The sequence below is a fragment of the Apteryx mantelli genome, chromosome 4 (assembly GCF_036417845.1).
Source record: "Apteryx mantelli isolate bAptMan1 chromosome 4, bAptMan1.hap1, whole genome shotgun sequence".
Classification (NCBI taxonomy): domain Eukaryota; kingdom Metazoa; phylum Chordata; class Aves; order Apterygiformes; family Apterygidae; genus Apteryx; species Apteryx mantelli.
In genome coordinates, this window is record NC_089981.1 from 729,573 (window position 1) to 741,126 (window position 11,554).

The window sequence follows — 11,554 nt, forward strand, 5'->3', positions numbered from 1 at the left end:
CGTAGTGGCACATCAGGGTCAGGAGCTCCATCCCTCAAGGCCCACTGTGGTGACATGGGGTGGCCGTAGTGGCACATCAGGGTCAGGAGCTCCATCCCTCAAGGCCCACTGTGGTGACATGGGGTGGCCATAGTGGCACATCAGGGTCAGGAGCTCCATCCCTCAAGGCCCACTGTGGTGACATGGGGTGGCCGTAGTGGCACATCAGGGTCAGGAGCTCCATCCCTCAAGGCCCACTGTGGTGACATGGGGTGGCCGTAGTGGCACATCAGGCTGAAGAGCTCTGTCCCTCAAGGCATGGCATGGTGACCGGGGGGGGGGGGGGGGGGGGGAGGGATGTGCAGTGGCCACGGTGGCACACGAGGGGGGAGGCGCTCCGTCCCTTAAGGCACAGTGTGGTGATGGTGGGGACGTGGGGTAGCCATAGCGGCACGTGGCAGTGAGGAGCTCCATCCCTCAAGGCACAGTGTGGTAAAATGGGGTGACTCTGGTGGCACATTGGGGGCGAGGAGCTCCGTCCCTCAAGGCACAGGGTGGTGACGGTGCGGACATGGGGTGACCGTGGTGGTACATCAATCAGGGTAGGAGCTCCGTCCCTCAAGGCCCAGCGTGGTGACGGGAGGCCGCGGGGTGGCTGTGGCAGCGCCCTGTGGCCGCGGGTGCTGCGGGACGGCGGGCTCAGAAGCCCTGCGCCTCGAGGCGCAGCGTGACCACGGCAGGCGGCACCTTCTTCTTGAGGCGGTTGAAGTCCTTGGCCGAGCGCCACAGCCAGGTCTGCAGCTCCTTGAGCAGCCAGAAGTCGTCCATCTTCTTGAGGAAGTCATTAGGGGAGGCGGGGGCCCCGGCGGGCGCCGGGGGGCCGGCGGCGGCGGCGGCGGTGCCGGCCGGCAGCGGGTAGCCCAGGGAGGACATGACGCCGGCGATGCTCACCACCAGGCCCTGGAGGCTGGAGCAGAAGTGGCCGAGGCTGTGGCGCAGCTCGGCGGTGCCCGCCTGCCCGTCCAGGCCCCGCAGGTAGCACAGCAGCCGGCTGTAGGCCCGGTAGTTGGCGGCCAGGCGGGCGTTGTCGGTCAGGCCCCGCCACAGGTCGAAGTCCACCGTGGCGCTGGGCACCCGCTCGGCCCACGCCAGCCGCGGCGGGTTGAAGTCGGGCTCATTGAAGGGGGGGCCCAGGTAGTTCAGCTGCAAGCGAGGGGCAGGGTGTCAGGCGGGCACTGCGCCGGGGTGGCCCGGGGGGGGCGGCAGAGCTCACCCACGGCCCGCATGTGGCGTCCCCCTGCCCTCCACAGCCCGGGTCTCCATGTCCCCAACGTCCCTGGTCTCCACTGCCTGCGTCCTCCATGCCCCACATCTCTGTGTCCCCTTGCCCACCACGTCCTGGGTCTCTGTCCCCCTGTCCCCAACTTCCCTGGCGTCCATCCCCCCTGCCCCCCACATCCCACGTCTCCAGGTCACCCCCCTCACCACAGCCAAGGTCTCTGTGTCCCCCTGCCCTCCACATCCCAGGACTCCACGTCCCCCTGCCCACGACGGCCCGGGTATCCCTCCTCCCTGACCACCTCTCCCCAGCCGCTTGGTGCCCGTGTGTTGTCACCGGCAGGGCACAGCCGCTCGGTGCCCTGGAGCCGGCCCCAGGGGCACGTCAGGGCAGAGACGGGGAACCTCCGCGTGTGCCGGGCCGGGCGCGGCGGTGGCGGGGAGCCAGGGCGGCGCAGTCGCCTGCGCCCCACGCCCCCGGCGGAGGCCGGGCGCGGGCGCGGGCGCGGGGCAGGCTCCCGGGAGCCGCCCAGCGCCCCGGCCCGCTGAGGCATTTCCTGCGCCCCCGGCGTGGGCCCGGCGAGGGAAGCCTGCCCGCATGACGTGGCGCGGCGGGGAAGACCCGCGGCGGCCGGGAGAACCCGCGGCACCGCCAGGCACCGGCAAGGGTGCCGACACCCGGCACGCGTGCCGCCCCGTGGGACCCCCACGGGAGGCACGGGGCCGGCCGGGCCGCGGCGCGCTGCGGGAGAGGGGGAGCACACCGACCGCTGGCACGGCGCCCCAAGCCGTGGCGCAGCACCCCCGGCCATGGCGCGGCGCCCGCTCGGCGGAGCGCGGCCCGGCCGGGGCGGCTCCCGGGCGAGTCCCGACAGCGGGGCCTCACCTCACGCCAGGGAGACGCGGCACAACAGAGCATAAACACGGGGCAAGGCCCCGGCGCCGCGGGGCAGGGCGGGGGCGCCGGGCCAGGCGGGCAGCGGCACGGGGCCCGTACTCACGTAGGTGCCGGCGAGGGTGCGGAGCTGGTGCTCCAGGTAGCGGGTGAGGTCGTAGGTCTTCTGGATGGACTGGCCGGTGCCCAGCTCGTCCGTGCCGTTCAGCGCGGGCACCGCGGGCAGGTTGCAGAGCGCGGCGCACAGGAAGGCAAAGATCCCCCAAGAATCTCCTGCGGGAACACGGGCGGCACCTCAGCCCTGGCACACGGGTGCCGGGGTGCACGGGGGTGTCACGGCACACGGCGGGGCCCTCGCGCACGGGTGCCGGGGTGCACGGGGGTGTCACGGCACACGGCGGGGCCCTCGTGCACGGGTGCCGGGGTGCACGGGGGTCCCTGCACAGCTGTCTGCTGACACCCGCAGGCAGCAGGTGCCCACGGACACCCAGCTCAGCGGCGCCGGGGCGGGCAGGCGGTCCGCGACCCCAGCCCGTGGTGCGCCGAGGGCGGCGAGCCAGCTCCGGCCGGCCCACGGCCAGCCGGCGCGGGTCAGGCCAGGCCACGACCGGGGGACAGCCCCGCCGCCGACGCCGATGGCGCCTGGAGATCGTCCCTGCTGTGGCATCCCCGCGCGGCGCGCAGCCGCGGCCGAGCGACGGTGCGCTTCGGCACAACCCGCAGCGTGCCCGGGCCGCCGTGCAAAGTGCCGCGGACCCCCCGGGCTCGCAGCGCCGACCCCACGGGGCTGGGCCGAGGCCGGTCCGGTGCAGGCTGTGCTCCCAGCGCTCCCGCCCGAGGGCTGCAGAAACAATCCTTTATATGGTCTCGAGAAAGCGCTGCTCGGCGCGCTCCCGCCGGGACGCCCGGGTTATATTTGGGTATGCCGAGTCACCTACCATTAACGCTTGAGCAGGCTCCGTCGCCTCCGGAGTTGCAGGGAGCAGAGGGGGGCAAAGCCCCCGCGAGGTCCCCGGGGCAGGGGAAGGCGCCCTGGGGATGGGGATGGCGGGGCCGGGGCTCCGGGGACAGAGGTGCGGGGCTGGCGGGGGGGGGACCCCGGCGGGCGGCGAGGGGCCGCCGGGGCGCGGGGTGGCCCTTGCCAAGGCCTGCCGGAAACCGCCGCCCGGGATCCCGTCATCTCCCCTGACGTCAGGGCCGGGTTACGAAAGCCAACCCCATCGGCCCGCGCTTCTTTATAAAGGTCACGGCCCGCTTCCAAGCCGCTTCCCATCCAACTGGCACCTTGCTCCGCTCCCCGGGGCGGGCGGCGGGGGGGGGCCGCGCTTCCCGGCACCTCCTGCTCTGCGGTGGGGAGGACCTGCAGCCGGCACGGCACGGCTCCGGGGCTCCCGTGGGGCAGCCCCCCGGCGGCGAGGCCAGCTGGGAGCCCCGCGGTGCCCCAGCGCGTCCCGGCTCCCCAGCCAAAGGCGCAGGGAGCTTTGGGAAGCGAGGAGTGGCCAAGCTCCAGTGACGCACGGGGGCCCTCGGGGACGGACGCACCCCCGGCCGCGAGTCGCGCCCTGCCCCACGGCGCCCCTGCCCACGGAGCCCCCGGCGGGCAAGGAGCCGCTTGGTCCGGCAGCGCACGAGACACCGGGCGGCTGTGCAACACCCTGCGGGCATGCAACACCCTTGCGTGTGTGTGAGGGATACACCGCAGGGTGTTGCGACACGCCGCACGCGCATGCGATACCCGGTGCAGTTGTGTGACACATCCTGCGGTTGTGCAATGCGTCATGCAAGCAGGCGAAACTCCCTGCGTGAGTGTGCTACACCATGCAGGCACGTGACACACCGTGCACGTGTGCGCTACAGCCGTCAGGCATGTGACACATCGGGCAGGTGTGTGACACGCCAGGCAGGCATGCGGTATACCTTGTGAGCCTGTGCCGTGCCATGCACAGGCGTGATACGCCGTGCAGGCGGGTGACACGTTGTGCAGGTGTGCGATACACCTTGCAGGCGTGTGGCACACCGTGCGGGTGTGCGATACGCCGCACATGCCCGCGCGCGCACCCTACGGGCTGATTCCCGTCCTTGTGCATGCATCCGTGCCCGTGCTGGGGAGCAAGCACGCGTGACGGGGTGTGTGTCCAGACAGGCAGAGGCGCCCCGCGGTGAGCATGCACGCACAACCGCTCGCACGAGCAGCGCCCGCGGGACGGACGTGCGCGGCGAGCCGCGGAGACGCCCGCGCCGCTGCGTGAGCCGGTGCGTGCGAACGCCCGGCGGGTAAGCGTGCCACGCGCGGCGGGGCCGCGTCCGCGGCGGCCGGTGTCCTGCGTGCATGCGTGCGTGCGTGCAAGCGTGCGTGCGTGCGTGGGCTGCCGGGCGGCGGGGGGGCCCCGCCGGCGGGTGACTCACCCTCCCCCGAGTGTTTGCTTTGGCCCGGCCCCGCCGCGGCTGAGCCCCGGCACAAAACTTCACGGTCCAGAGCCGTGCGTGCAGCCGGGGCTGGCCGGACCCTCGCCCGCTGCCGGCTCGGGTTTCCAGCGCGGGATTTACACCCCGTCCCAGCCCCCCTGCTGCCGTCCAACCCAAACACAGAGGGGGAAGGAGCCGGGCTGGCGAGGGGCTGCAGGCTGAGGGGGGACGGAGGCCGGGGCGAGAGGCAGCCAGCGCAGGGGAGGGAAGGGGGACGGTGCCCACCGGCAGGCGGAGGGCGGCAGGGCGACGTGGCCAGCCCCGAGGAGGCTGAGGATGGGCAGCCTGGAGGCCGAGGGCTGGGCTGGGATGCGTGGCTGGCCGGGCGGCCGAGGGCCCGGCGGCGGCAGCGGCGCCCCGCAGCAGCTCGGGATGGCTGCGAGCGACCGTTGGGGGGAGCCCGGAGCGCCTCGCGCCGAGGAGCACCGCTCAGTCGCATCGATCCCAGCGGCGCGAGGGCCCTGCGGAAAATGGCTCGCACGCGGCTGCAGACAACGGCAGCGCTTGCCCGGCACGCGCGCGCGCACACGCGGCCCTGGGGGGGGGCCGAGCGCCCACGGGGCCGGGCGGCAGGGGCCACGGAGCGGGGCGCCGGGGTCCCTGCGTGCTCCCCGCGGGTCCGGGCGGGCGCGGAGGGCACAGCGACGCCGGGGCCGGCTCTTCGCCGAGCCTCCGCAGGCGCCTGCAGAGCGAGGCTGGGGCGGCTGGATCGCCCGTGACGTTAGAGAGGAAGAGCCCGAGGGTTTCCAAACCGGCCCTGGAGCCAGGCCAGGATGCTCCCAGTCCACGTAAGCAGAGCAACGAGCGGCTGCTGGCGGTTAGCGCCGCCAAGCGCGGCCGGGCCCGCAGGCAGGTGGCGAGCCGGGGCCACGCGGCAGAGCCCCAGCGAAGCCCTGGGAGAGGCTGCCGGGGCGCCACGGGACGGGGCGCCCGACGTCCCCGTAGGGCCCCGGCGGCTGCGGGTCAGACGCGAACGGTGCCAGCCAGGGCCTTTGGCGGGTCCGGATCGAGGGGAAGCGCGCAGAGCCCCGAGTCCCCCTCCCCGGCTTCCCGTCGGGGAGCCCTCGCACGAGGCCGCCTCCGCCACCGGAGCATCGCTCGTGGCGCTTCGGAGGGCCGAGGGGGGAACCCGCCGGCCACTGGAAGCCGGCGCGGCGAGCGCGGAGCCGCGGGCCCGCTGATGGGAGCGCTGGCCTTGCGCGAGGCGCCCCGGCTGCCCCCCGGCTGCCCCCCGCCCCGGCAGCGCCGGCGGCCGGCGCTGGCCAGACCTCCCGGCGTGCTGCCGGGGCGGGAGGCGAGCGCTGCCATTGTGCAGGGCGGTGAGCTGTTCCCCGGGCATGCTCGTGGGCAGGGAGCTGCCGAGGTCAGGCGCGACCGCAAGCCACGGAGAGCCGCTTTCCCGAAACCGTTGTGCAAAGCAGCGCCTAGGGTCGGGGCCGCGATTGGGAAACACCGGCCGGCCGGCCTCACGCCCCCCCCCCCCCCGGGCCCAGCTCCGGCCCCCGGCCGCGCCGAAAGCTGCCGGCGGCGGCTCGCAAAGCCTCCGCGAGCCCGGCGAGAGCGACTGCGGCCCGGCGCTCGGCGGGAAAAGCAGAGCCCCTCCGAGCAGAGCGGTGCGGCGGGACCACGGCGAGGCAACCGCTGTATCTGATGGGCCTCGGTCCAAAGGACAGCGTATCCTAATACCACACAGTATGAGCTCAGAAACGCTCGGCTCCGTCCGCGGCGCTCATCCGGGTATGGGGAACGTGTGAGAACAGAGCCCGGGATGTCCTGTTGCGGCCAGGCATGAATACGCCGCTGAAGAGAAAGTAGCCAAGCATGAAGTCTGCAAGCAATAAAAAGAGCAGCTCTGCAGACAATAGGCAGCGGCTCCGTCCTCGGTCCGGAGCTGGCTCGGACCCCCTCTAACCCGGAGCGATTAACCCTTACGGACGCGCTGCCGCGGGGGCGGTTGCTCACCGGGCTGTCGCACAAGGCAGCGGCCAACCCGCTAGCGACCACCGCACATTGCTCCTTGCCTGGGTTCGGCCCGGGTGATGCCGCGAGACGGACGCAGGGGCGCGAGGAGGGAAACCGCGCGTCACCCCGGCACGTGCCCGGCGCCTCCGGGGCTATCGGCCGAGCTGCCCCAATGCGTCGCCTCGGCTGGTGCCCCCGGCCCGGCCGCGGCTCCGGAGCAGTCGGCTCCGCGCTGTACGGCACCTAGCATGGCTCGGGACTCGCGGGTGCTCACGCCGTCGCAGCGGCCCGCGACAAGGCCGCGCGTTGCGGAGCCCGGCCGGCTCCAAGCCCGGCTTCCCCGACGGAGCCCTCTCATCCGCCCGGCCCCGAGGTCACCTCCCCGGTCCTCCCGCCCTGGTGTCCCACGGTGGTGTTGGGGGGGGGGGGGCGCGAAACGCCCTTGATATGTCTGCGGCTGTTATTTTTGGCGGCCGCTGTATTTTGATTCTCCATAAACACAACACGGACGCCCAGCCAGACGCAACAGCAACCAGCGCGGGGGAACCGGCTCCCACTCCGGCCGCGCGAGGGGTTATTAACCCGTCGCGGCCCGCCGGCCGGCCAGCCGGGGGGACCACCCCGCCCCGGCCCTGCCACCACCCTCTCCGCCTGCGCCGGAAAAGCGGCGGAGCACCAAGCCTCTGCCGCTGGCGGGAGCGGGGCCGGTGCGTGCGAGGGCGCCAGCCGCCGTCCCCGGCAGCTGGCACGCCGCCGCGGCTGGGCGTGCGAGCCGGCCACGCACGGGGAGCGTGTGGGTGTGCGCCGGGGACCGTGGCCCCGCGTTCCCGTCCCCCCCCCCGGCCATGCATGCGCTCGCAGCCCGCGCGCTGAGTGTTTACATCCTGTCTCCTCCGTGTGTTTATAAATGCATCCGCACACGGGAGACTCCAGCGCGGCCGTAATTAGCTGGGCCTGGATTTCCCATCCGGCTCCAGGCGAACACCCCCACCGGAGATGGGGGCGCAGGCCCCTAATCCCAACCAGACCCGTCCGCCCTGGCGCAGCGGCCTCCCAAGCCCCACGCAGGCGTCCCGCCGAGCACGGCGCTGCCGGGGGGGTCGGCACCCGGCACCGGACCCGGGCGCGCGCGGAGCCCGTGAGCACCGGCTGCTACCCGCAAGCCCGTGCAGGGCATCTCGCCTCGCTTCGGGGGCCTCGGCGGCAGTCGGCGAAGCATCTGCCGGGCACCCGCACTTAGGCGCAGCGAGATTTGTGGGATCTTTCATTAGACCAGCGGAAGGGGCAGGGAAAAGCCGGTGCCAAACGCACGCCGGCCCCTGTCCGGGCTGCAGCGGAAACGGCCAAGCCCAGGCTGGCAGCGACGGCTGCCGGCTCCAAGCGGGAGCTGCGGGGTGCTGGTGGGGTGGATGGGACCTGTGCCGGGGTCAAGCTGGCATTGGCGCCCTTCCGAGGACAGGCAGCCTCAGCGGTGCTGCGGGGACGCTGCCCGGCTGGGATAGGCTTCGGACAGGCACGGATCCACCTGGCTGGCCGTGCCGGCTGGGGAGAGCCCCCTGTGCTGTTCGCAGCCCGGGGGAGCGGGGAGGGCTCTGCCGGCCGAGCCTCTTCTCCCGATGTCCTGGCCGAGTCAGGCACGTGTCACCCGCAGGCCCGGTGTCACCCAGGGGCCCCAGGATGTGGCACTACCGGGCTCGCGGCTTGCCGACACGAGCAGGGACAGCGGCGGCCCGGACGCCCCGTCCTGCATGGGTGCCCGCAGCCGGGAGCTAGCGCATCCCGACGCGCCTGCCGGGGCGTTTGCGTTGGCGAGCGCCGGCCGGGCGAGGGGACGGCGTGCGCCTGTGCGCGCCAGGCTGTGCCACGTGCGCGCGTGCCGGCTGGCACGGGGGTGCTGGCAGCGCTAACGTGGACGGGAGCCGCCTGCGCCGCGCGTGCCCCCGGGCGGCACGGGAGGAGGGAAGGGAGTTTGCCCGGCGGTCGGGGCAGGTACGAGCGGGGAAGGGGGTTGATTTATGAAGAAACGTGCCACTTAGCAGGGCATAAATCTTCCCCCAGCCCAGCCCTGTAAGCAGAGCCCTCCGCATTTCCCTTTGGAGGCTGCTCTCAAGCTGGGGCTAATGCAGCCCAGATGTGCGCGGGGACCGTGCCCTCGCACAGCCTGCTAAATAGGAGCCGGGGACAGCGGTTCCTGTCAGCAGCGAGCGTCCCCGAGCAGCGCGGGAGCCGAAAGGGCTCGGACGCTGCCGGGCCGCAGCGACCCTCCGGCGGGGAGCCGGGCCGGGCCGGCTGGAAGCGTGCGAGACACTTGCCCCTTCCCACTCCTCCCTCCATACACTGCTCCGCTTCCTTCTGCCGTCTCCGCTCTCCCTCCTTCGTCCGCCCAGAGATTTGCCTCGCACTGGACCGCGGGCCAAGAGCGGCCGCAGCCAGCGAGCGCGGAGCCGGCCGGCCGGCCAGCGAGCTCCTGCGGGGCCGGCGCGCAGGCCAGGCGGCTCCCTGCCCTCGGACGGGGACACGGCGGCGGTGCCACGGCTCGCCGGCCACGTCTGCCCAGCCCTCGGCAGGCAGCCGGGAAGGGGGAGAGGAAGAGGGATAAAGAGCGAGGGGGAGAGAGGAGATGGAGCCGTTAGGTCTCCCGGCCTCGCTTTTCCGGTTCTCCACCGCTTTCCCCACTTTGCCCTTCCTGAGTCACTCCAGCACCTCGAGAGGTGGAACAAAAACCAGCGCAAACGTCGTGATTTTCCAAGCCCCGACTCCATCGAGGAGGGGAGCGCTCCTGGCCGTGGCCCTGCGCCGGCCTGGGGATCCTCTGCCGAGTGCGGCCGGGAGCGCCCACAGTTTGACCTTTTAAGGGTTGTTTTCCAACATTTTCCCCGTCCTTTCCACGCGAGGCAGCCCCGAACCCCGCGCTGCCGGCACGTCCCTCTCCGTGTCGCGGGGCCAGCCTGCCCTGCAAACCGCTCCGGCTCTGCTCCGGGCCCCCGCGGCGGCTCCGTCGCGGGTCCGGCCGCCGGGACCGGGCTAACAAAGCCGCCCAGCGCAGGCAGCCGGACCCCGGGGCCGCCGACGCCGACACCGCGGGGGGAGCCGGCCCCCTCCGCAGAGGGGCATTTCCCCGGCACCCCGAAACCAAGCTGCCGTGTCCGGGAAGAGCCGATCGCGGATCAGCAAACGCATTCCCTCGCACCGAGACAAGCCCCGAAACCAAACCATGGGCAGAAAAAATAGCTCTTCCTGCCCCCAAATCCCAGTGACTTTCATTTTCCTCCCCTCTGTCAGTCCTGGATTTTAATTCTCCGTGCTAAGCAGCGTTTCCCTCCCTGGTAATCACAAACATGCATGGAAAAGAGGGAACGAGAGAAAGGGAAAAAAAAAAAAAAACAGAGGGGGGGGGAAGTCTTAAATCAATCCCAAAGCCAGACAGACGTTTTAATCAAATCAAATTAAAATCAGCAGTGGCTCGGAAAAGAAAACCACGCCACGCACAGCCAGCCCCCCGCCCCTACCCCCGGCCCCTGCCAAAAGAGTCGAGCCGCTTGGTCTTACCTGAAATCTCCCCAGCAACATTTAGCATAGTAGAGTCAGGGTGTGGGGTTGGGGTGGGGGAAGGCAGGCGCAGAGGGGGCGAGAGGCGCCCAAACTTGGGGTTAGCTATTGCTCTAAGCCCCGAGCCCCAAGCGGACGGCGAAGCCTGCCTGCTCTCTTCTGCCCTGGCTCTCGCTCACGCGCTCTCGCTCGGGGTTTTTTTTTTCCTCTCCCTATTTGTTTTGGTTTGTGTTTGCTTGGGTGTTAGGTGGAAAAAGCCGTCTGGGCTGTGTTTTTTTGGTGTGTGAGTGTGTGCACGGTTTGCACCACGCTCCGGCTCCCTCGCTCGCTGCCTTTCCCCCTTCCACCTCCCTTGATTTGCTCTTTTGATTGGTGTCCAGGAATGCAAGAATAAAAAAACGCGAGCTCGCATACACCCTCTCTCCAAGCTGCTGCCTCCTTTTTTTTTTTTTCCTTTTTTTTTTTTTTTCGAAATTCAAGTGTTAAGCAGAACCAGGTTGCTTTCAAGAATGTATTTGATGCAATTGTACACAAGGGCAGGCTCCATTCATTTTCCTCCCTCTCCCCCAGCCTCCCCCCACAGGGTCCCCAGCTTTGGGCAAAGGTAGGGAGGTGTTGAGCTAACTCCCGGCTCGGCTAAAAACTCCGGGGCAGAGGGAAAAAAGCGAAGGGAAGGGAGATCCCCCCAGCCCTGTCAGCCGGGGGCAGGAGGGGCAATTCCCCCACCCCCCCCGGACGCCGGCTCCTGCGAGGCTTTTGTTAGCGGCTTTGCTGGGGAAGGCGCTGGGGCGGAGGGGTGCCGGGAGGGGAAGGGATGCCGCGGGCAGGCGGCTGCGCCCCGGCGGAGGGGAGGCTGCGGGAGGCGCGGAGGTCTCCTACCTGCTCGGAAATCCATGTGGGGAAGCCCAAGCTACCCTCAGGACCAGCAGCCCTTGACGGTAGGTAGGTAGGTAGGTAGGTAGGTAGGTGTGTGGCTTAGCGCTGCCTCGCTCCGAGGGGGCTGCGCACAGTCTGCGGTCCTGTATTTTTGGCCAGGATTAATAATCCCATTTGCCAGTCCCACTCACTTCGGGTTTGGTGAGGGTTTGGGTTCGGTGAGGGTAGTCTCTAGCCCTCGCGTTTTTTTTTTTTTCCTCCTGACGTGTAAAGCCGTAACCACAAGCCGAGAGCCCGGTCCCCGAGGGGGGTCCGGCGAGGGAGAGGGGCGAGGTGGAGCAGATTGGCTCCTCTCGCCGCCCCGCAGCAAGGTTGGGGCGGGGGGGGGGGGGGGGGGGCGCGGGGTGCCACCCTGCCTCCCAGCCGCGGCCGGGCAGGGGGGGCTGGGGCAGAGGTGGAAGGGGGGAGAGGCGGAGAGAGGCAGACGGAGGGATGGAAACACGCAGGCAAAGACAGACGGGGAGCAAGAGGAGGGGAGGCAGGACAGAG

At 70.7% G+C, this 11,554-nt stretch overlaps 1 protein-coding gene across 1 annotated transcript; it reads right to left on the reverse strand.

The window, feature by feature from the left end:
• Nucleotides 1-525: 525 nt before the first annotated feature.
• On the reverse strand, nucleotides 526-10,736 carry CLCF1 (cardiotrophin like cytokine factor 1). The gene is made up of 3 exons (XM_067295360.1): nucleotides 10,130-10,736; nucleotides 2,259-2,425; nucleotides 526-1,182 (listed from the first exon to the last, which is right to left on the reverse strand). The coding sequence occupies exons 1-3, from the start codon at nucleotides 10,155-10,157 to the stop codon at nucleotides 679-681; spliced, it is 699 nt and encodes a 232-aa protein (XP_067151461.1). The 5' UTR covers nucleotides 10,158-10,736; the 3' UTR covers nucleotides 526-678.
• Between the last annotated feature and the right edge of the window lie 818 nt (nucleotides 10,737-11,554).